This window comes from Lemur catta, chromosome 17, assembly GCF_020740605.2.
Source record: "Lemur catta isolate mLemCat1 chromosome 17, mLemCat1.pri, whole genome shotgun sequence".
Taxonomy (NCBI): Eukaryota; Metazoa; Chordata; class Mammalia; order Primates; family Lemuridae; genus Lemur; species Lemur catta.
Genome location: NC_059144.1, coordinates 10,965,987 through 10,991,128, shown reverse-complemented (window position 1 = coordinate 10,991,128; position 25,142 = coordinate 10,965,987). Strand labels below are relative to the sequence as shown.

Genomic DNA, 25,142 nt, shown 5'->3' with positions numbered 1-25,142 from the left:
GACCGCAGCCAACCTTTAGTTGCATGAGCAAAATAGATGCTTTTTTATCAATTTTCCCACGGAGTTTGGGGGTAACCGGTTTGCTGCACAGGTAAGAGCTGATACCAGGAGCAAAGGGAAGTGCAGGAAGCCAAGGGGAATGATGCATACTAGGTTTTCCCACTTCCCTGCACAAATGGGTGGCGACATACAGGATATAATCATGATGTTCATAATTGCTTTAAAAATGTCCCCATAAATTCTCCCAAAACACCTCAACATTTGTGTCCCTTAGTGGGACAACTCCAAGATGTATCCTACAGAGTCTGTCATGGGCCCCGGGGGACCTGAGCCCACAGTGGCAGCCTGCTCGTGGTCACAGACTGTAGGGCCTCTTCGCCCTCCTCATCCCACTCTCCACCTCTTCACTGTGCTTCTGGGCAGCACCGTCCACGGAGACTCTTGCACCCCAGCTCTTGACCCAAACTAAGACACAGCTTCATTTTTACAAATAATAATTAACACACATCGAGCACTTGAATGTGCCAGATGTCACGACACACAGATAACTTCACCTCTTGGTACCTCAGTTTCATCATCTGTAAAATGGGGACAAGAATAGTGCCTGCCAACCTCATGTGAGGTAGTAACATGCCTAGAACAAGACCTGAGTCACAGCAGGCTTTTGGTAAATGCTATTTATTTTCAAGCCAGACTTGCTTATCCTCATTACCAGCAGGGTTCTAGGCTGCAGGTGCCAGTGTTGGAAAGAACGGGGTAGAATTGAGGAAAGTAAGGAGAGAAAAGACAATGAAGAGAAAAGGAATAAATTCCATCTTCATTAAACCACTTTAAAATTCTCAGCCAGGGGATGGCAGCACGAGCCTTTTCCTGAGCAAGCAGCAGGGAGACCAACAGAGAAAACAAAGCACCCTCCATGAATTTTATTTGGTTAGTGAAATTCTGTTGCATCGAGGGGAGGAGAAGCTTGACAGCCAGAGAAGATAAAAGAGGGGTGTCCAGTAGGAGACAGTGGCCAGCTGCACTCTTTGGTGTGCAGAGCTAAGGCACGGGAGGCACGTCCAGAGGACTGTGCCCGAGTGAGGACTTATTTCAAACCGGGCTCAGGAAAGGCTCAAGGACTTCGCCCTGGTAGGCAGACGACTAGGGCTTGCTAGTGCCATGAAATAGGGTGCTCAAACCTAGGCTTTGGGACACCCTCAGGACTCAGCCAGAGGAAGAAAACGGATCAACTCAGTCAGCCTTAAAAATCACCTATCCCTAATTACCCAGGTAAAGGGCGAGGACTACTCAAAGGTAGTCACTTTATTGCTCGCCAGTGACTTTTCCTCCAGCGATGTCATCCCACTAGCACGCCTTTCTGTACCACCCCTCCTTCCCCCAGCCCGTCAATCACACTGTGGCAAGGGGAAGGGGGTGGTGTCAAACCCCAGGACCCTGACTACCCCCAGTGTGGGCAGCCACTCCCGCCTGGCAGGAAGGCCACCTTAGTGCAGGGTGAAGGTGTAGAGCCCCGTGACACCACACAGCCCAGCTTCAAATTCCACCTTTGTCACCACCTAACTGTGTGATCTAGGGCAAGTTGCTCAACCTCTTAGGGCTCAGTTTCCCCATCTGTGAAATGAGAATAATAATAACCCCATCCTTATAGGGCTGTGGTGATGATTTCGTGCAACAATATATATGGTGGCAGTATTATGAGGCCAGGTGTTCGTAAATTGAAGACTTGCTCAAATCCCTGGGGAAAAAACAATACTGGAGACAGACCATTTGGCCCTTCCCCTCCCTCTATGGTGGTCCCCACACTCTTCCAATAAATAAGACCCATCAGATAAACTGTATGGAACTTGCAGCTTCAGTGCCAGGAAGGAGGCAGAACTAACACTGCTCCAGATCTGTCAAATTCCACGGAGGTCTCTTTCTACTGAGTTAGACATGACAGCGGCTGCTTGACTCCTTACCTCCAATCTGCCTGCCAAGCCCTCATCACTTGCACCTGCAGTCGACAATGGGCGGAAACAGCAGAGAAAAAGACTCTTTCTCCTTACTACCAGCTGTCAACCCTGTGCTCTGCCCACCCCCATCTCTCAAACCCATTCAGTTTTTCTCCTAAGTTACAAACCACGCAAATGATTTCCTTTCATTTGTAATGTCATTAATTCCCTCCTACATGGGGTTGCAGGTTGCAAAGATGACCACGGCCCTTCACCCTCTCTGAACCCCTGCCACTTGCAAGGTGCCTTAGCACCTCCTCCCATCGAGGGCTTGAGTCTATTTCTCATCTCTGGAATCTGAACTGGCCTGTGACTTGCTTTGGCCAATAGAATGTGGCTGAAGTCACGCTGTGTCATTTTCAAGGCCAAGCCTCCGGAAGCCTTGAGTGCTCACTCCCTTGGAGCCTTGCTTCTGAGTGAATGAGCTCAGCCTAAACTACTGGAGGACGAGAGGCACGCAGACCACAGATAAGCCCTCCCAAGTCAGGGCCATCCTCCACCGCCCACCTCCTGGCCAAGCTGCCAGCTGATTGAGGATGCTGGAGGCAGCCCAGCTAGCCCAGCTGGACCAGCTGTGTCCAGCCCAAATCGCCAACCTGCAGAATCGTGAACTATTAATACATACATGGCTGTAATTTTAAGCTACTTAAATTTTGAGGCAGTTTGTTAGGCAGCAAAAGTTAACTGATAGATTAGGCAATAAAAATACAATTAAAGAATTAAACTCATCTAACATTTTGCATGCATTTATCCATCTTTCAATTTAAAAACATTCTCATGTTCTGGTCCTGCTGTTACCTCCGTTGTATTGGACTCTATTGCTCCTAAGTGTAGGGTGGAGTATTGGATGTTCTGGACAATGTAAAGATGAGAGTTGTTCACGGTTCTCAAGTAGCTGCAGTGGCACACACACACATACACCCCTAAATATGAGTAAATAGACAAGAGCCACAATTCCCATGAGCAAGGAATGACCAAAAGGAATGCAGAAGTTACATATTTCATTTTTCAACACTCATTCCAATGTCAGTTCTCCAGCTCCCTTTTCCCCCCTTGGTAACATTTTCCACTTGGATAACAACCAAATATAATATAGCGGCTCAGAGCCCTGTGGAAATTTCTGTTACTGTTTAGTTTATGGTTGCATTTCAGTGAAGTTATTTATTTATAAAAGTCAAACACAAAGATGTTTTATCCAACAGGAAGGACAGAGGAAGTGAGAAGGAAATCTTTGGCTTCAAAAGATAAACCTTCAGCACATGATAAGACTTCAGTGTGTATATGTGAAACTATCCACTTGCTCACCCTATCATCCTCATTATCAAGAAAATTCACATTTAATGCTCTTTGCTGATTCTTTAACATGCATTTATTCATTGTCTGCTCAGGTTAGGGCCTTTGCTAGAAGAAATGAGGTGAGGAATATGAGAGACAGACCAATTCCCGGCCTTCACAAAGTCAAGTGAGGCATAGAAACATTGATCACACAATCACACAATGACTATTGGTTTACATGATAGGAAAAGGCATATTATATAACACGAGCAGAAACCACAGGATCTAAGGTCGTGGAGGGAAGATAGCTTCCTGGGAGAACTCCACATTTAAGCCTGGACAGGAGCCATTTAATCAGGGTCCAAATTAAGGAAATAGAGTTGCAACATATTGTACAGAGGAAGTTCTCAAAAATGTTGCTCTCTTGACCTTTTACTCCTCAAGGGCTTGCTTTCTGACAGCAGCTGTGTCTGAGTGGCAACTAAGGCCCCAACTCCCAGCCCAAAAGGAACATGTAGCAGGGGCACTGGTGAACCTTACAAGCTTGAAATCAGGCAGCCCTAGATTTAAATCTTAGCACCACACACACCAGTTGTGTGGCCTTGGGTGAGTCACTTTCATCTCACTTGGCCTCAGTTTTCTCACTTGTAAATGAGTGTAATGATACTTACCTTAAATGGTGTTGCTATGGGTTTAAATGAGATAGCTCAAAATGATGACAATGTTTATTTTGCACATGAATCTGCTATAGGGGCAGGGCTCAGCAGGGACAGTTCATCAGGGACAGCTTGTCTCTGCTCCCCTCGGCATGAATGGAGGCAGGTCAGAGGCTGGGCGCTGGTCCTAGCTGTCTAAAGTCACATGTCAGTGGGGCTGTCAGCTTGAGTGTCTGTCTACCTATGGCCTCTCTGGGAGGCTTGGGCTTCCTTGAAACATGGTGGCTGGGACTCAAGGATGTGCCTCCCAAATGATTCAGAGAACCAGATGGAAGCCACATTGCCTTTGCTGATGTAGGTTTTGAAGTCAGCTCAGCGTCACTTCTGCCACATTCTCTCTGTCAAGGCAGTCACTGAGTGCTGCCCAGATTCAAGGGCAGGGAAAATAGATCACCTCAATTGAAGCAGGAGTAGCAACATTCTGGAAGAGCAGTAATATTTCTGTGGCCATTTTTGGAAAACATGATCTGTCACAGTGACCTATACTGATATCCCTTTGATGCTAATTTCTTTTCAATGTGAAGATTTATAATTCTATGAAAAAGATCATTGAAAAGTGGGGCAAGGAGTAAATAGGAGTAAAATCGTTACTGCTGGTAAAGGGCATGTCCTTTCTCAGTAACCAGCCAGGTTCTTTGTTTGTGAAACGTAAACGAATTAACCTATTAAAGTGCTCAAAGCCATGCCTGGCCCATGGCTAGTGCTCCATAAATATGAGCGGTTAGACTTTATGCTCCTGGGCCTCCTAACCTGTTCTGATCTTGGTGTGGCCCTGCTGCTCCTGCGTCATGACCAGCATCCCTCAGATATCTGGAAACAGGAAAACATCCTCCCTGACACCCTGTCAGAGGACTCTCACTTCCACGGCCACATACCGTATGGCATAAAACAGCCCCAATCATGTTGACAAGCTTGGAAATGAAATTAAAAACCCTGGGGTTGGTGCACACTGGGTTTTACAATCTCATTGTTACGTACCCCTTCAAGCCAGCATCTCTCTTCTCTCTCACTCCAGTTCAGTCCAACCTCCCCAGCATTCTGCAGGGCTTGCACATTTTATCTCCTCTGGTAGAAGTTCAGAAGTCTGGATCTCTCGTCTCCATCTACAACACACAGAATCGACCGTTGAGGGTTTTGCGTGTGCTTTTAAAACACCATGAACAACCACACAGAGGACCTGCTTCCCAGCCTGGCTCTGGGATGACACGTTGATAAATGAGAGCACAGCGATGGCTTCTCCTTCCCATTCTGACCCTGTCTCTACCTCTGGACCAGGAAACTGAGGAGGGGCTTCCTTTACCAGAATGCACTCTAAATCCCTGTGCCGGTTCTCAGATAAAACTCCAGATGGTCTAAGCAACAACCATCCCGTCTTCTCTATCACTCAAGTGACAATTCGTTTCCCCTTATTCCTTGTGTCACGTCAGCTCCTACGAAGAGGATCCTGCAATCTTCCCGTCTAGGATTCGGGAGATGGGCCTAATCTGAATATGAAATTCCCATAGTATCCTTTATTTCATTTTAACTTTTTGTTTCAATCCCTGTGTTTTCCAAAATTGCCTAAGTACATGAATGCAGTCATCTTGCTAGCAAACAAAGAAAACAAAATGCAAATGTTAGGTCAAAGTTCAAGTTCCCTTTGACCATCACCACTAACACTTATATCCCCGGCAGAGGTGGGCATTGTTATCATTTGGATTATATCTTTCCAGATTGCTTCTGTGCATTTGAATATTCAATTATATACGCACATGATAAATACGTGTTTATCATGTGCTTCATTCTCCTTGCTTGTTCCATCCTCAGGATGTCCCACTGAACTCCCTACATCAGTCGAAGAAGATTGTCTTGTTCTTTTTTTCCTAATGTTTTCATAATATTTAATGGTCTCAACTCTTCTGTCAGGCTCTCTAACTGGCATCTGATTTTCCATCAGCAACTCCCCTGGTGCCCTTCCACACAGACACACACACGTCCGTTCCTTCATGCCTGGATCTGTGTTAGGTTTCTGGCCTGGAATATCCTCCCTGTCCTTCTTCTTCTACTTGAGAAGATTCAGCTCGCAGGCCTGGACGTGTTTGGGTTTGAGTCCCAGCTCAATCACTCAGGCAACCTACTTAACTTGGGCTGCTGGTGTATAAAATGGGATGATTGTAACACCACCTATCTCCAAGGGTTGTTCTAAAGATCAAGTAAAATAATCCACGGAAAGCGTTGGCCCATTGCAGGTTACATAGTAAATGCTCAGTAGTGTTCACCACCACCATCATCACCCCTTTTCAGGAATCATTTAAATCCCACTTTCCTTCTTAATCCAGATTTTTCTTTGAACTCTTACTTCACACACAGATAGGACTACCAAAAAATAATCCCAATAAACTTTAAGCTCCATTTACATCACTTCACAATTTCTTCTAATCTTTACTAATAGATAGATAAGACGTTGGATTTCATTTAAAGTCCCGCTGTGTTCAGGGTGAGCAGCACAAATCACACAGGGCAAAGGGAGCCAGTGAGTAAAGTAAGGTTACCCTTTTAAGGGACAGAAATTCTAGTACTTCTTCTGTTGCATTTTTCATATGATAGTACCGATAAATATGTACAAATAAAATAACTAAGTGTAAATAACCTATGTCCTTGCTCTTATACAGTTATAAAACCAAGCACAATTAGAAATTGCATGAGAACAGGAATGTAAACTAATGCAATTGAAAGTAACTCAGTGAATGCAATGGATAATGTTTTGCTGAAACTAAGTTACTCTTGCAGCATGAATATGGTGGAATTGCATTGTCTGTGACAAGGAAAGGCTCACATAAAAGAACAAATAAAAAATTACCCTTAAAGCTAATCCACTGTGTGGAGAGGCTCACAGAGGCCCTATATGTAAGGAGACACCTGCAGAAACAGCAAACGTCAGTGCCCCGCAGCATGCAGAGTCCGGACGTCCACTCACCGAGTAGAGGGGCAGGTGGAATCGCTCACACGCTCACACAGTTCGAATTATTCCAAGCTCTTCCACTCTCTCTCTCTCTGAATCCTCCCACTACATTTCTCTACCTGAACTACTGTGAAGCTTTCTTTCACTCACCTCCACTAGAGTGCATTTGACCTTCACCCGGGGTGAAAACATTATGTGTGTGTTAAGCCTCCTCTGCCCCTTCTTCGTACCCTGCAACAATCCCAATTTATGGAACAACTTGATCCAGAGGCGAATTAAATAAACTCAAGCCCAGAGACAGGCACTGAAATTGTAATACTTGCCAGAACTTGGTCACAAGGCTCAGCTCGTTAGGAGTTCTCAGTCCTGGCTACACACCTGAGAAGCTTTAAGAAAGCTGCAAACCCAGGGTACGTCCCAAATGAATTACAGCAGAATTTCAGGGCGTGGGACCCACGCAGCCCTATTTCCCAAGCTCCGTGGGTGATTCCAGTGTGCAGTGAAGGTTGAGAACCTGTGATCTATTGATTAATGGCTTTCAAGCTTGTTTGACTTCTGTGCACTGTCATAAATACATTTTACATCATGATTCATACCCATGCAGATATGTATAAAACAGAAACAAACATTTTGTAAAATGATATTATACTTAGCTCTTACTACCAGCTGTACACTGTGATATTTTCTGTTCTCTTCACTTTTATTTAAAACAATTCCGTATGTGAGCAATTTTACCCTTTAATAGGTCACAAACCTCTAGGGAATCATGATCCACAGTTTGAAAAACACTGCTCTCGATAACCCAGAATATAATTTGATTAATTCTAAATTTTTACCTTTGATATAAAAACATAAATTCCAAAGACGATATGTGAAGCCCTGAGAATAAGTCCATACCTCTAGGTGCTCATTTTGAAAATATTTATTTACTTATTTATAGGGTCTTGCTCTGTTGCCCTGGCTTGAGTGCCATGGCATCATCATAGCTCACTACAGCCTCAAACTCCTGGGCTCAAGCAATCCTCCTGCCTCAGCCTCCTGAGTAGATAGGACTACAGGCACACACCACTATGCCTAGCTAATTTTTCTATTTTTTGTAGAGACGGGGTCTTGCTTTTGCTCAGGCTGATCTTGAAGTCCTGGCCTCAAGCAATCCTCTCGCCTCAGCCTCCCAAAGTGTTAGGATTACAGGTGTGAGCCACTGTGCCTGGCCTTGAAAACTTTTATTATAGGGCAAATCCTTCATTTTACAAAACAGAAAAGGTCAAACTCATATATACATTCCCTCTTGTATGCAACTATGCCTGGGTTTATTATGCTTTGCCCACTATTATGTCATATCTATATTTTTCATGCAGCATTTTGTTCATTTGAAAGATACCTAAATGATTACTTTGTGGATCCTTAAACACAGAGCTCTCAGAGCTTAATGTTTTGTTGTGTGTTGTTCAGCGGCAATAGTCTTAATTCTCCCTGTGCCCATAGGGCATGGTGCATCACACTGTATGAAGCATGAAGTAGGTATGTGCATTAATACTTGTTGGCTGAGTTGTAGCATTCTGGCATATATTTCCCACTTGGATTTAACACAATAGCACTCTAGGGAAGCTGATAAAAAGCACATTTAGGGCCAGGCGCGGTGGCTCAGGCCTATAATCCTAGCACTCTGGGAGACCGAGGTGGGAGGATCGTTTGAGCTCAGGAGTTCGAGACCAGCCTGAGCAAGAGTGAGACCCTGTCTCTACTAAAAATAGAAAAAAACTAAGCTGGACAACTAATTAGCCAGGCATGGTGGCACATGTCTGTAGTCCCAGCTACTAGGGAGGCTGAGGCAGAAGGATCGCTTGAGCCCAAGAGTTTGAGGTTGCTGTGAGCTAGGCTGACGCCAGGGCACTCTAGCCTGGGCAACAGAGTGAGACTCTGTGTCAAAAAAAAAAAAAAAAAAAAAAAGGCACACTTAGCTTTCTAGAGAAGGGCATTTGCTGTCATTAGTAGTATCTCAATAGTTATCACTTGCTTTCCTGCTTAGCACCCCTTTTAACATCAGCCTATATTGTTTGAGGTGTCTGATGCGCTTATCACATGGGCAAAATAAAGGGGAACAGGAGATGGTAACAATACCCAACTTTCATTAATGTTGCTGCAGTAGCAGCAGCGTCTAAAACTTAGTTTTTTGAGTACTCAAGGGAAAAAAACTCACCATGCAAAATACTATTAGTCAACTTCCAAGGGGGTTTTGACTTTGCAAAATACAATAAATAGTCAAACCCAAACAATCTTAAGAAAAGGACACAAAACTGAACTTACATTGAATATACATGACATGACATATGTTATAACATCTTACATACAGAAAACTTAAAATACTAGCCACTTAAAAGCAGTGTTTTTATATAAGAAAAATATAACTATATATTAAGAAGAAAAACAGACTGGCTGAGGCTTCCCGCCAGTCCAGGTTAAGCAGCTGGAACAACTCGGGATGCCGTGTGGACCTTCCTGTGTCAGTGTCACCGCACGTGTACACCGGAGCGTTTCCCCAGCAAAGGGCATCTGTTTTAAACGGCTTATCGAATTTTAACAGGGCTGTGTTCCTAAGAGAAATGCAAATTCATTTCAAACTTACATTGGTTTCTCAACAAACTAGAATTTCTCTAAAGACTATGACAGTGTTTCTAACCTTGAGAATTTTAAATTATCTTAAGTTTCAACTTAATTTCTCCATGGGGGAAAGCCACATTTATGAAGGGGGATTGTGTTGATCAGAACTACTCATTAATGAAACAAAACGTTGAGGAAGCATCTATTAAGTGCAAGGCACTATGGGAAATACTGAGTGACTATTCTCATCAGAAGCTCTGAAGTCCTTAGAAAGAAATTTATAAATTAAAACCCTCAAGGCAAAAGCAGGTTGAAGAGAACAAGACACAAACTGAGTTTTACTTTTCTTAATCCAGCAGTAGTTACTCTGGAAACGGAAGAAGTTGCTTATTTTTCCACATATGTTGATAAAGTCATCTAAAAGGTTTATATGCATGCTGTTCACCATCACTGTGCGTCATTACACATTTTTGAATGTTTGCATATGCAGGCATCTTGCTTGATGCCATTTTGAAATGCTGCTATTAGTAAAGTTTGTCTCTAACTACACCCTTCTTTTCTATTTCGTGCACAGTGACCAGAGATGCACTACTCTCTGGATTGTTAATGGTGGTCTTGGGTATATTATTTTCCCTGTTCTTTTCTTAAAGAAGGTAAAATTGGTTAGGTTCATTCCACCATTGTGTACCCGGATTGAAAGATTCAGTGACCAATCTGATTGATTTCCATTAAGTATCAAATACAGCCAATGTTATGGTCATGATAAGTGGACCACATTCCTGGTGTTGGTTCAGGCTAAGAATTGACTGTGTCAGCTATGAGCTTTCTCTCCCATTCTAATTTCCTCCAGTTCCTTACCTAGCAATACCTCAGTAGCTACCACGGGGAACCCGAATCTAGGCTTCTCCAGCCCTTCCCACAGCTTTTCCTACCAAACTCTGGATTCCCAACCTTAGAAAGTGTTAAAACATTGCTTCACAATCCTAATACACTGGAAAATGTGGAGTTACACAAAGTAAAACAGGTTTCTTTGCTGCAAGATTTCCAGAGTGTCTACGCTAATATAATCTGGAACAAGTCAAGTATGTTCTAGTATCTACCAGAAGTTTTTGAGCTTTGGTTTGTGAAAATCTCAGGATTAGGCTGGCTGCGAAAGAAGGTGCCCAGGAGCATTTTTTAATCCCTCTTTTTGTTCCTTTAAATTAATTGTATTAGATGAAGGCATTGCCATCTCTCTCTCTGGGGGAGAGGAGAGAGACAGAAAGAGTAACATTCAGAGAAAACCATGCTGCTATCAGAGTTAAGACCTTCAATGGCTGAGCTAGCCAATACAGCAGCCACTAGCCCTATGTTGCCATTCAGCTCTTGAAATGTGGCCAGTCTAACTATGGATGTGTTGTAAGCAGAAAATACACACCAGGCTGGGCCAGGCATGGTGGCTCATGCCTGTAATCCCAGCACTTTGGGAGGCCACGGTGGGAGGATCACTTGAAGCCAGGAGTTTGAGACAAGCCTGGACAACATAGGGAGACCCCTACCTCTACAAAAAATGTAAAAATTAGCTGAGCGTGGTGGCACATGCCTGTAGTCCCGGCTACTGTGGAGGCTGAGGCAGAAGGTTTGCTTAAACCCAGGAGTTGGAGGTTACAGTGAGCTATGATTGCACCACTCCAACCTGGGCCAAGAGTGAGACTCTGTCTTCAAGAAAAATAAGAAAGAAAGAAAAAAGAAAAAAAGAAAGAAAGAAAATACACACCAGACTTTGAAGACTTAACACACAAAAAAAGAAATAAATTTTCATATTGATCACATGTTGAAATATTTTGGGACACTGGATTGAATAAAATATTATTAAAATTAATTTTACTATTTATCTTAGCTCTTTAAAATGAGACTTCCAAATAATTTAAAATTCCTTATGTGGCTCACATTATATTTCTGTTAGACAGAATCTTAGGGAGCACAATGGCTGAACAGAAACCTCCAGTGATCGTCTCTCTGTGTGAGCGCCTAATTCAACAACTATCCATGCAAGCAAGAACCTTCAGAAGAACCAGAAATCGGCTTAGTGATCAGACTACCTGGTTTTAACATCACATCATGGAAAGAGGCACTGAAGAGGGCAGGAAGACAGTCTTGCATGGCCTATGCCACCCTCTATCCCCCGGCAGTGTCGTGCCAGCTCCCAGTGGAGACAGAATCTGTGTGCCGGGGAAGGGAGAGTAAAGTGATTGTGGGACTTTGCATTGAAGTGCAGGGCCACCCTGGCAGAGGGGAACACGGCACAGGGCAGAATTCTGCTGGTGCCCACGGACGGAGCATTTTGACCAGGCTGGCCAGAGGGAAATCCTCCAGCCCAAACCCAAGCTCCCGCTAGCCCCAACACTGGCTGACAAAGAGCAGCATGGGGCCTGGGCTAAATTCCCAAGGCAGTTGGGCCACAAGGGCTGCAGTCCTCAGGCAATTCCTGTGGCTGTGCTGGCTCGGAGCCAGTGGACTTGGAGTGCATGTGACCCAGTGAGACACCAGCAGTGGTGGCCGAGCCAGTGCCTGTGTCACCCCTGCTCCAACTACAGGCAGTACGGCTCCGGGAGTCTTCTTCCACTTGAGGACAAGAAAGGAAAGAGCTCAGAGGACTTTGCTTTGCAACTTGGGTACCAGCTCAGCCACAGTAAAATAAAGTACCAAGCAGACATCTGAGGCCCCCGAGTCCAGGCCTTAGTTCCTGGATGGCATTTCTGGATCCACCCTGGGCCAGAAGGAAACATGCTGCCTTGAGGGGAAGGACCCAGTCCTGGCAGGATTCACCACCTGCTGACTAAAGAGCCCTTGGCTTTGAATAAACATCACAGGTAGCCAGGCAGCAGTCACCACGGGCTTTGGGTGAGACTGGGCTGGCTTCCTGTGGGACTTAGTGCTGGTGACCACCAGGAAGTGCCCATGTCACTCCTCCCCCAACTCCAGCAGACCAGCACAGAGAGTGAGGGAAGACACTGTCACAACAGCTCCAAGACAACACAGAGGAGGAATTCAGAAGCCTATCAGAGAAATTTAACAAAGAGATTGAAATAATAATTTAAAAAACCCAAGCAGAAATTCTAGAGCTTAAGAATTCAATTGACAAACTGAGAAATGCATCAGAGTCTCTCAACAGCAGAACTGACAAAGCAGAAGAAAGAAAGTGAGCTTGAAGACAGGCTATTTGAAAATATACAGAAGAGAAAAAAGAAAAAAAAGACTAAATAAGAATGATGCACACCTACAAGATCTAGAAAATAGCCTCAAAAGAGCAAATCTAGGAGTTATTGGCCTTAAAGTGGAGGTAGAAAAAGAGACTGAGATAGAACGATTATCCAAGGAAATAATAACAGAGAACTTTCTAAACCTAGAGAAAAATATCAATATTTAGGTACAAGAAGGTCATAGAATACCAAGCTGATTTAATCGAAACAAGACTACCTCAAAGTATTTCATGATCAAGCTTCCAAAGGTCATAAATAAAGAAAAGGTCCTAGGGGAAGCAAGAAAAAAGAAAAAAATAACATAGAAAGGAGCTCCAATACATCCGGCAGCAGACTTCTTAGTGTAAATCGTACAGGCCAGGAGAGAGGCATGACGTATTCAATTGCTGAATGGAAAAAAAAAAAAAACTTAGCCACAGAATCTTATATCCTGCAAAAATATCCTTCAAACATGAAGGAGAAATAAAGACTTTCCCAGACAAACAAAAGCTGAAGGATTTCATCAACACCAGACCTGTCCTACAAGAAATGCTAAAAGGAGTTCTTCACTCTGAAAGAAAAGGATGTTAATGAACAATAAGAAATCATCAGAGGGTATACAACTCACTGGTAACAGTGAATACACAAATACAGAAAACTCTAATGCTGTAATTTTGGTGTATAAACCACTTATATCTTGAGTAGGAAGACTAAAAGACAAACCTATAAAAAATAGCAGAAACAACTATTTGAGAGACAAATAGTATAAAAAAGATATGGATGGAAACAACAAAAAGTTAAAAAGTGGGGGATGGCATTAAAGGGTAGAATTTCTGTTAGATTTCTCTTTGCTTGTTTGTTTGTGAGCACAGTTGTCATATGTTTAAAATAACTGGTTATAAAATGGTTTTTGCAAACCTCATGGTAACTTCAAATCAAAAAGCCTACAACAGATACACAAAAAATGAAAAGCAAGAAATTCAAACACACTGCCAGAGAAAATCACTTTTAACAAAGGAAGATAGGAAGGAAGTACGAAAGAGAGGACCACAAAACAACCAGAAATCAAATGATAACATGGCAGAAGTAAGTCCTTCCCTATCAATAATAGCATTGAGTATGAATGGACTAAACTCTCCAATCAAAAGACAGAGAGTGGCTGAATGGAAAAAAAAACACGTCTGCAAAACCACACTTCACCTATAAGACACACACAGACTGAAAATAAAGTATGGAGAAAGATATTCCATGCAAATGGAAACTAAAAAAGAGCAGGAGTAGCTACACTTCTATCAGATAAAATAGATTTCAAGATAAAAACTGCAAAAATAGACAAAGAAGGCCATTATATAATAATAAAGGGGTCAATTCAATAAGAGGATATAAATTCTAAATATATATGAACCCAACACTGGAGCACCCAGATATATAAAGCCAACATGGTCAGAACTAAAGAGAGAGATAGACCCCAATGCAATAATCGTTGGGGATCTTACACGCCACTGTCAGCATTGGACATGTCATCCAGGCAGAAAATTAGCAATGAAACATGGGCCTTAATCTGCACTGGAGACCACACGGACCTAATTGATATTGTCAGAACATTTCATCCAACAGCTGCAGAACACACATTCTTCTCCTCAGCTCACGGATCATTCCCATGAATAGACCACATGTTAGGCCACACAACATGTCTCAAAAAATTAAAATTGAAATCATACCAAGTATTTTCTCTGACCAAAATGGAATAAAACTAGGAATCAATAGCAAGAAGAACATTGGAAAATATATTTCTATTGGACAGAGCTGCACTTTAGAATAGTCTCCAAAGCCTTACTGGTCACCAATACCCCTTGGCCGGGCTGGTATATTTGCTATATTCTGAGCACACACGCGCGCGCACACACACACACACACACAAACACACACACGTGGCTGCTTACCCTAAAACATCTTACCCTCTGTTGCCCCCTCCTGTCACCATCCTGTCCATCCTTTAAGATCCATCTCAAGAAATAATAGGCAATTGCTGGCATTTATTAAGAAGGGATTCCCCCCGAGGAGTTGTGCTGAGCACTCTCTTCTCCCCAAATCTCCACAGCAGCCTATAAAGTGGGTAGCACTATATTCTCGTTTCTTAGCCGGAGGAAGTGAGGTGACCTGCTAAACACCATGAGGTGGTCAGTGGCAAAGCCCAGATTCATCTTTAGTTTGTCAATCACACTGCCCCCCACCTTTAACCCCTATGGTGGCTCTTGCCATGGCTCCCCAGGGCTCTGTAAGTCCCTACCCGCATCCAGAAGATAACATGTCTGCAATGAGGGAGGCAATGGTCCAGAGGCTGGAGAACTCTCAAGCCTCCTGTTTAATTCTGGGTGCTGCATTTTGACAGGAACATATAAAATTGCGGCCTGTCCAGAATTGGATAGAAATGAAGTATGTGACTATGTTTAGGGAAAAGTGTTTGAAGGAGCCTCAAATGGTTGACTTGGAGAAAAGAAAAAGCAGGGAAGGCTTCCTCTGTCATGTGAAAGTAGAATTAAACTTGATCAGGAACATATAAGAGGTAGACCTAGAACCAAGGACAGAAACGAAGTGGCAAATTGCAACTCAAAGTAAAGAATTTCTGGCTAGCATTTTGGGGTGGGGGTGATTTCTTTCTCATTAAAGATATTAAAGCACAGACCAGACAACAACTCTGAGGGATGCCACAGAGGGGATGGAAGTTCATCATGGGGAACTAGACCACAGCTGGATGTCAGTCAGGGACCCCATGGGAGGAGGCAGATTGGAACAACAGATATATCATAAAGAACCACCTACAGAGAGCAGGCAGATGAAGCCACAGACAGGTAAGATGACCAAGATACAGATTGTAGCAAGAGAAAATAAGCAAACTGCAGAAAGAATCTTGTACAAAATGAGAGAAAAGAAGCTAGTGGAGATAGAGAAGTCAAAAAGGAATAAGAAGAATATTAAGATTGTCACATAATGAAAGATAAGGGACAATTCAATTGTCTCTTGAATTGAATACAATTCCATTTTTCTTGAATTGTAACTAATATACAGTAAAGTGCACAAGTCTTAAGTGAACAATGCTATTTAAAAAAAAATCTTTGCCTGCCCCAAGGTTATGAAGACATTCTCTTATATTTTCTTCTAGAAGGTTGATTGTTTTAGTTTTAACAGTTAAGCCTATGATCTATCATGAAATAGTTTTTGTGTATGGGATAGGAATCCAGTTTCATTTTTTTCCTTATGAATATCCAACTAACTTAATACTATCTGACTTAATACTAACTGACTTAATACTCTCCTCTCTTCACTTAATTGTATTGTAGTTGTGGCAAATCAAGTGACTATATATCCTGTAAGTCTTTCTCTGGACTCTCACTTCTGTTCCATTGATCTATTTGTCTAACATTGTTCTGATGCCACAGTCTTTGTTTGTTTGTTTGTTTTTGTTTCGAGACAGGGTCTCACTTTGTTGCATGGACTAGAGTGCAGTGGCATCATGATAGCTCACTGCAACCTTAAACTCCTGGGCTCAAGCGATCCTCCTGCCTCAGCCTCCTGAGTGGCTGGAACTGCAGGCATGCACCATCATACCCAGCAAATTTTTTCTATTTTTAGCAGAAATAGGGTCTTGCTTTTGCTCAGGTTGGTCTCCAACTCCTGACCTCAAGTGATCCTCCCACCTCAGCCTGCCAGAGTGCTAGGATTATAGGTGTGAGCCACCATGCCCTGCCCTCATGCCACAGTCTTATTTAGCTTTGCAATAAGTCTTAATAATTGGTGATCTCCAGGTTTTTTGTTGTTCTTAAATGTTGTCTCAGATATTATAATTACTTTTCATTTCTATCTATATTTTAGAATCAACTTGTCAATTTATACAGAAAAAAACTCTGCTGGGAGTTTAATTGGAATTTTAATGAATCTGTAGGACATTTTCGGCAGAACTGACATCTTTAAAATAATGAATATTCCAATCAACGAACATGGTATATCCTTCTCTTTATTTCGGTTTTCTTTAATTTCTCTAAATGTTTTGTAGTTTTCAATGTGGTGGGTGTTCTTGGACATTTATTGTTAAATTTATTCCTGGATATTAGATTTTTTATGGTACTACAAATCATATGTTTCTATTTAATTTTCTAATTGTTGCTAGTATATTAACCCCTGAATATCCCAAGTAATGACCATTTTAATTGTCATTTTCTAATTTTAATAATTTTTATTTCTTTTTCTCACCTTAGTGCTGTGGTAAAACTACAGTACAATGTTGAACAAAAGTGATAGGGTGATAGATGATACAAGATGAGAATAAATAAGAGTGATAAGGCATGCTTGTCTTGTTCCCTACCTCAGAGTGAAAGCAGTTAAGTATTACTCTATTAAATATGGCTTGTACATACCCTTTATCAGATTAAAGTGATACCTTTTAATCCTAGTTTGCTGAGATCAGATTAGGTGTTTTTAACTTAAATATTAAATTCTACAATGGAAGCTTGGAAACTTATTTGGGATTTTCAGTAAGGGAGTGAACTACTTTACACTGTTGGTTGAGGAACTGTCCTCCTCTATTTGGGAAAGACCATTGCCTTGGACAGATTAAGTAGGTCTTGAATTGTCCTGTGTACTGCACAGGGCAGTAACATGGTAGCCAGTAAACATACACCTGAGTCAAGCAATTTAATCTCTGGACAGTTTATCCTCCCCTCACTAGATCTGGGTCTCTGGATCTAGAGCTTAAAATCCAGACAGCATATAATAACCATAGTGGTAGCTACCACTTATTGAGTACTCACTATGTGCTTGACATTGTATTAAGCCATTCATGTGTATTATTTAATTCAATTTTGACAATAACCCTTGTAACAAAAGATGAGGCAACAGAGGCAAGATGAGATCAATTTACCTCCCAGTGGTGACATAGTAAGTGAGGGAGTAGGATTCAAACCCAGGCCACCTGACTTCATAACATTAGCCATCAGGAATGAAACCTCCTTGCTCAAGCCCTCCATTTGTGGTCACTTCTCTTTATTATACCCTAAAAGTTGGATTTGTTTGCTCACCAAATAGCCAGTGTGGAAGCTACCCAGTGTTGGGCTTTATTTAAAATCCTTGAGCCACAGACATGTTCTTAGTTCCTGCATCTTTTTAGCTTTATCCCACCCAGGGACAAAGTAAACAGCTCTTTCCAGCAACATGTCCTATCATTGACTTTTGCCAAAGGCAATAGATATTTAAAGGTTTGCAACTACAAAAAAGAGAAAATCATCTGAAAATGACTCAATTCTTTTCCACTGGAAAGGTTAGTTTATGAGTGAAATCTAGAGAGGAACATAATTCTTCTCAAAAGAGGCATGTTCTGCTTTATCAACTTCTTCTTTAAAAATTATCCAGAACAAAACAACCACAAAAGATATTAGGCATAGTTATTATTGCTTCTCTAGAAATAGTACTTATTCCTTGTGGCTTCATTCATCCTAGTTAACTATTGCTGCCGAACAAATCACTGCAAGATTCAGTAGCTTAAAACAATAATCATTTTATTATTGCTATGGTATCTGAGGGTCTGGAATTCAGGAAAGGCTTGGCTGGGTAGTTCTGGCTGAGAGTCTCAAATGTAGTTGCAGCCAGGTGGTATCTGGAATGGGAACGAAAGGCGGTGGGGGCGGGCAGCTGGAACAGCTAGAGAATGGTAGGGCATCTCTCTTATTTCATATAGTTTCAGGGCTTTGTCATGTGGTCTCTTTGCATGGGCTAGTTTGGGCTTCCTCACAGCATGGCAGCCTCAGTCTAACTGCTTGTCTAGCAGCTCAGTGCTCCAGCAAGAATGCAGCAGAGAGCAATGTAGAAATTGCATTATCCTTTCCTTTCCAACTTATCCTCAGAAGTAATGCAGTATTATTTCTGCCATATTCTATTGGTTACAAGTGAGACGCAATCCCACCCAGATTCCAGCGGAAGGGATTAGACTTTATCTCTTAGTGGGGTGGTGGCTAGAAGAACATGTGGGATGGGTGATGCTGTTGTGGCCATCCCTAGAAAAATGCCATCTGTCCCACAGTCTGAAGTTAGCAATGTACTGCAAATGTCACATACAAGGAAGCCATTGCCTTACTTATTTTTCAAATATATAAACCCATGCAAAGCATTTCTAAGCTGTTTCTGGCCACAAGAGGCAGGGAGAAAAAACTATTTCATGTGTTTTTTGACTAATATACAACTTTAATGATACATATAATGTATGAGAATTACTTTTTCAACTATAAAATACACCATAATTTATTGTGGTCATTCCTTACAATTTGGAAACATCTCTGAAATTTTGACATATTATCAAGGACAATGAAGCTCTTTTTGGAAAGTTTAATCTATTCAACAAGTTCCACTTGATTTGCTCTGGGAAAGTATTTGGGTATTTCCTACAGTCTCATTTAATAGAGAACTTGGCAAATAAAACTGTCCCTAAGATCGGCCTTACAAAATGTTTCCTATTGGAAGAGTCAGTATGCTTATGTGTAAGAAATGCTCACTCGCCTTGCACTGGCACTTAGGAAGGACAGGCCTGTGCATGGGAAAAAGCAAGAGATAAAAGGTGCCACGGTGTTGGTCTGACCGCTGCCCAACTGCAAGGATGGCCCTGCTAGCAACACGAGTATCTGCAAAATGAATTTCTTCATTTCCTCTCCAGAATATAGCCAGCTCTCATTTCACGTCCTCCTGAGTTTTGTCCATTTTAATTCTGGTTTTCTGAATTTTTGATTCGAGATTGAGATTTTTCTTATATATGAAAATACTTATCTTAGGATATTTAATTAATTTTGGAACATGGCATTACAGTTTTCTTCTGTTTTGCGATGTGGGTACGTGTGTGTTTAGAAAGGGTGAGAACATTCATTAGCTGAAATGCTTTGATTCTCAAACTTTGTTTTCTTCTGATTGTAGCTTTGCTTGCACGTCGTCTGCCGCTTGCTGCTCCTTTTGTAATTACTTTCTTTCCTGGACCGGAGGTGAGAGTTGATGCAGACCGGGGACGGCGTGTGGGTTTCTTGATTCAAACGCGCCCTCTGCCGTTGACATAGTGGAGGGTAATTTCTTTGTCGTTGGAGAGGCGGCTCAAGCTTTGTGATTTCTGTGATTCTCTTTGATCTATGCAGGACTCTTCATTTTATTCCTGTTGCCTTCTTTCCGGATATCACCAAGTCTCTAAGGGCAAGCGCCCTTGCTAGGTTGCCCCGTCTTCCCAGAGCCTCACCTTTCGCACGACGGTCACCGGCGTTCCCACTCAGGACGGGACTTGTTTTTCTGCGGGTGCTGTGGTCTGGGCTGCGCCACCCCAGCCTCTGCGGACTCCTGTCCTTCTCCGCTTGTCCCCTGCGGGTTCCACCCAATGGTCCCCGGCAGGGGTGGGCTCCAGAGCCTGCCTGGCTGGGCCGGGGCGCTTCTCTCGCTACTTTACCGGGAATTGGAAGTCTGTGGCATTCTGTCTCTTAGTAATCCCGAGGGCTTGTGTAAACAGTGGTTTTATTTGCTCTGTTTGTTGATCTGGGTGGCTTCTTTTAAGGTACGGGAAGAGGTTTGGATCTAGGCAAGCGCCGTTATTCTGCTGCACCTCCCAGCTCTGTATGTTTAAATAATAATGCCACTTACTACGTTAAAAATGTCCACTTTACCCAAACCTATTTATTCTTCACAATACATTTCTAAGTAAAACAGTATATATAACTTTTTAAACAAGGGACCCTTTGTAATAACTAACATGCACACACACACACACACACGCACAGTGTGCCCACTGTAGCACAGCTGAAGCTAAAATTCTTACTTGTCATCAGCCACCACCCAAACAGGCGGACTACAGCAGCCAGGCCACAGCACCCTGGATAGCATCCGCCACCCTGAATGCAATCACAGGTTGTAGGAGTTACTGGAAAAGCCACGCCTGATTTTCCAGTGGCCTCTGAAACAGGTGACCCGCCAGTTTCCAGGAGAGCTCTCGGTGCCACGTGCCAGTGCTGCCCCAGCCCCACCTTTGGCACTAAACCGCCTGACCCCACAGTGCCGGCATCTGCGTCTCTCTGCCAGGGGTTCCTCTGGCTTTCGGGGTGGGTTTTACCCAGGAAGAGGCCTGAAGTGCTGGGAATCGACCCCCGACCCCCAGCAGCCCTCAACCTGTGACTGACTGGAGCCACACGTGAAGACCTGGCCCCTCACCCTCCACCCCTGGCAGTAGCTGGGCCAGCTGTCCCGCAGGGTTAAGCTCTAGTTGTCCACAGGGTAAATGACTGACCCCTCCATACTGCCACCTGCCTCCCCTGCCCCACATCACCACTCCCCTAGGGGCTTCCTGGGATGGCCTCTGCCGCTCATTCAACTACTTGCATTCCAATCCTTATTCAGAGCCTGTTTCTCGGGGAGCTCAGACTAAGCCCCCTGACCTCCCAGAGCCTCTGCCCGGACAGGAATCTCCCAGGTCAGAGGCAGGAAGATGCCCCAAACTGGGTCCCCATCTCAACAGGGCGGGAACGAGTGGAGGCCTTAGATGTGATACCCACAGACCTGGAGGTCCAGGGAAGCTCAGGAGAAGGTCCGGATGGGAGTGTGTGGAGAACCCCTGGTGTGGCCATGGTTGGGATTTCAAGGGGCAGTGGTGGCAGACCCGCCACCGTCCATGACAAAGGCCTGTAGACACAGAAACTTCTCCGAAAATGTTTCAGGAATGAATGAATGAGTGAGGAGGCATTTAGTTTGAGAAAACCACATTAATGTAAACCCTGTTAAACACAGAAGGTTTCTGTGGTTATGACTCTAAAATAATAGAAATATTTGTTGTGTGATGATCTGCTAGAGCAACATGACCACCAGGATGGACAGGAGAGCTGGATTCTGCAGACTCCCTCCCACTGCTACCATGTGGGGCTCGAGAAAACTTCTTACCACTGACCCCCCGCAGCCGCTCTTTAAATTCCTGGATGGGGTCGCATACTGAAGCAGCTGTCATACGTGGAGCTCTGATATGTTGTCACAAAGCTGGCCGGTACGCCAGTCTCCCTCCCATCCCAGCATCCAGGCAGGCAGGGGGTCATGCTAAATATCTGTTGGGTAGCCATGCAATAAATAAATCTGTGCACCAAGCAGGAAATACCTTAATGATGAAGACAAAGGACGCATCAACCTGGGCATATTCTAGAAGAGGCCAGATGGGCATGCAAAGCTGATCAGTTTGGTTCATGCCAAGTGAGAGCAAGGGAGGCATTTAGAACACACAAGAAAAAGATGAACATTTATAGGCAGAATCACTGCTTTTTCCAATGTGAGGGGGAGATCAGTTAATTAAATCAACAGTTGTTTTTAACAACTTTGTTACTTAATAATAAAATTTAAATAATCAACATTTTTAATACATATTTCTTTCTTTTTTTTTTTTTTTTGAGACAAAGTCTTGCTCTGTTGCCCAGGCTAGAGTGAGTGCCGTGGTGTCAGCCTAGCTCACAGCAACCTCAAACTCCTGGGCTTAAGCACTCCTCCTGCCTCAGCCTCCCTAGTAGCTGGAACTACAGGCATGTGCCACCATGCCCAGCTAATTTTTTCTATATATATTTTTAGTTGGCCAGATAATTTCTTTCTATTTTTAGTAGAGACGGGGTCTCGCTCTTGCTCAGGCTGGTCTCCAACTCCCAACCTCAAGCAATCCACCTGCCTCGGCCTCCCAGAGTGCTAGGATTTCAGGCGTGAGCCACCGCGCCTGGCTTTAATACATATTTCTTGCCTGACATTGGGTTAGGTGCTAGGAACACAGCAAGGAAGAGATAGGCTTGGATTCTTCTTCCCTCAAGGGTTTTAGTGGGAGAGGCAGACCAATCTAGTGTGATCAATCCATCAAATATTTTATGAATTAGTCTCCTTTAATTCTCCATCCTACTTGTCTGATATGGGCTTAGGATTCTGGTCATGTGCCAAGTCCAGATAAGGAAAGATTAGCCATCTAGGCGTTAAGACCTCAAACAAACAGATTTTTGTTACAGGGCTATATTTAAAATGTATTCCAAATCTCCCTACCTTAGTACCCAGCCTCTCATGGGAAATGTAACCTTTCTCTGATGATGCAGCATCATCTCAATACATATGTTTTAGATTTTGTATCCTTAGCTACAGGGAGCATTATAATTGCAAGCACAGGGTTAATGAAAATTGGCCACAGAGAAATACCTGGAAATGCTTTTCTTGGAGGAAAAAAAAAAGCAGTATAGTTTTTTGCGTAGGTCTTTGCCTCTCTCGTGAAAGCGTGGTGAAGGGTATGCAGACGTGACATTTCCCGGGTGACGCAACACTGATGCTTTTCTAAACAGATCCCAAAAGCCAGGACACAAGGAGTTTTCTTAACCTCCAGGAAGCCACCCACTTCTAAGTCATCGTCAATGTTCTCTGTCTTGGCAATAATAAGCGATGTCTATGTCACTACTCACAACGTGGCAGCCACTGTGGCAGAAGGCAGGGCTGCTCACCGAGCATCCGTGCACATCTTCAACTTCCCAGATGTCCCTGCGTTGGGAGGGGGTGGTCTATGTGATTGGGTTTGGGCCAGTAAAACATGGGTGGAAGTGACATATGTCACCCCCAGACATGGCATTTAAAACCATCTCGTGTGTCTCCAGCCCTCTCTCCACTTCTGCAATAACCTTGTAAACTCTACATTCCATGTGATGCTCCAAGATGGAGCAGCCTGGGTTCCTGAGAGAAGAGCCACCCAAGCCACACCGGCTGCACATACAGCTTCACGTGTAAAGTGTGGGGTTTATTTACTTGCTTCTCCTGACAAATGCAACCACCCAGCCAGGCCGCAGCCACTCTTCCGTCTCTCCATCACTGGAAGCCCTGAAGTACAATGAACACAGGCCCTGCCTCCCCATTGAACACCTCTGTTACTGACCTCATTGCGTGTAAAAATCACAAGAACAATCGCTGAGTGCACACCCCATGCCAATCAAATTTAAGTACCATACAAGCATGACTCCTTTCATCTTCTCCTCGACTGCAAGTGCTATTCTTATCTCCATTTTACATACGAAGGAACAGAGGCTCAGAGAGGTTAATTAGTTTGCCCAGAGATCCACAGCCAGTAAGTAGAGTGACCAGCGTTGGAAGAAAGGCCTTGTGCTTTTAGTCACCACACTGTCCCACTGCTGTACCCATCCTGTCTTTTCAGCACCAGCTGGGTCCTTGAGCACTGTGCACTCACACCACGCAGGCTCGCAGGTCTCATGGCGATACCCCCGATTTATACTTGGCTTGCTCTGCTTTCAGAGTTTACTACACCCAGATCTCAGAGGATGGCAGAGGATGGGACATCTCACCCGAGAATGGAAGGGAGGCGCTGCTTCTTCAAACCCTACCAATGTATGACCATTATGGGAAGCTGTCTCCGCAAACAACCCAGGTCATGATTGCTTCCATGCTATTTTAATGTGTTCCTTTTAACTGAATTCTAGGCATATGCAGCCTTACAATTATATAGCTGCCTGCATGATAAATGAAATTTCTCAAGAAATATCTTCCACATTAACAATTCATGATCTGAATTACATTACACTCTGGCCCAAGAGTTGAATCAATGAGGCATTGGTGTTTTGTATATTTGTCTTTGTATTTTTCTGAATTGTTGATATTGTGTACAATCAGTGGATAATCAGAAATAAAAGCTATTATCTGTTAATGAGGTGCTAGCAGAAAGGAAAGGAAATGACTTAACTATTATAGAAGCCAGCATTGCTCAGAGGCAAATACTCTTGACTTCCAGAAAAAGGCTGGTTTTGCTATGCTTGGGCAGACCTAAGATTTGGTGTATTCTTTCCCTAGAGGCACACAGTATGCTGGTACCAACAAAAACCAAATTAATCACATTAACTCTATAAGCAATAACTGTGATACTTTTGAAAGCCATAGTATGGCAAGATTTCTAACCACCAAAGTTCTTATTTTAGGAAATCTCAAAGTGTTTGCGTAAGAAAATATTTGTATTTCTAATGATTGGGTCTAGAGACATTTATCTGAGGCTCTCTGCTTGGTTACAATATGATGAGAACAGCTAGAATGAATTAGATTTTCATCCTGGGAGGCCACATGGATCCTGGAATGTTGACCTCATTCCTTATTCAAATCCCAGCTTCCACATCCCTCGTCTTGGGATCCCAAGCAAGTTAGTTGTACTCCTTTGAGGTTCAGTTCTACTGACCCATGAACTGTGGATAATAAAAACGCCCCACCCTCAGGACTTTGCTTTAAGCATGAGATGAGATGATCTCTGTGGCAAGCCCAGCCCAGCCCAGGTCCCGGCCCAGAGAAGAGCACTTCTTTCAGCACCTGCTGCATGCCAGCACTCAATAAA

At 43.3% G+C, this 25,142-nt stretch overlaps 1 protein-coding gene across 1 annotated transcript in view; it reads right to left on the bottom strand.

Moving 5' to 3' along the window:
• Nucleotides 1–4,895: 4,895 nt before the first annotated feature.
• The window catches only part of LOC123622227 (translation initiation factor IF-2-like), a 39,391-nt gene continuing 19,144 nt past the window's right edge, over nucleotides 4,896–25,142 (bottom strand). Inside the window, exon 3 of the mRNA XM_045528414.1 lies at nucleotides 4,896–5,088. Coding sequence (XP_045384370.1) covers nucleotides 4,992–5,088 — 97 coding nt within the window. The 3' untranslated portion in view covers nucleotides 4,896–4,991. The remainder of the gene's footprint in view (nucleotides 5,089–25,142) is intronic.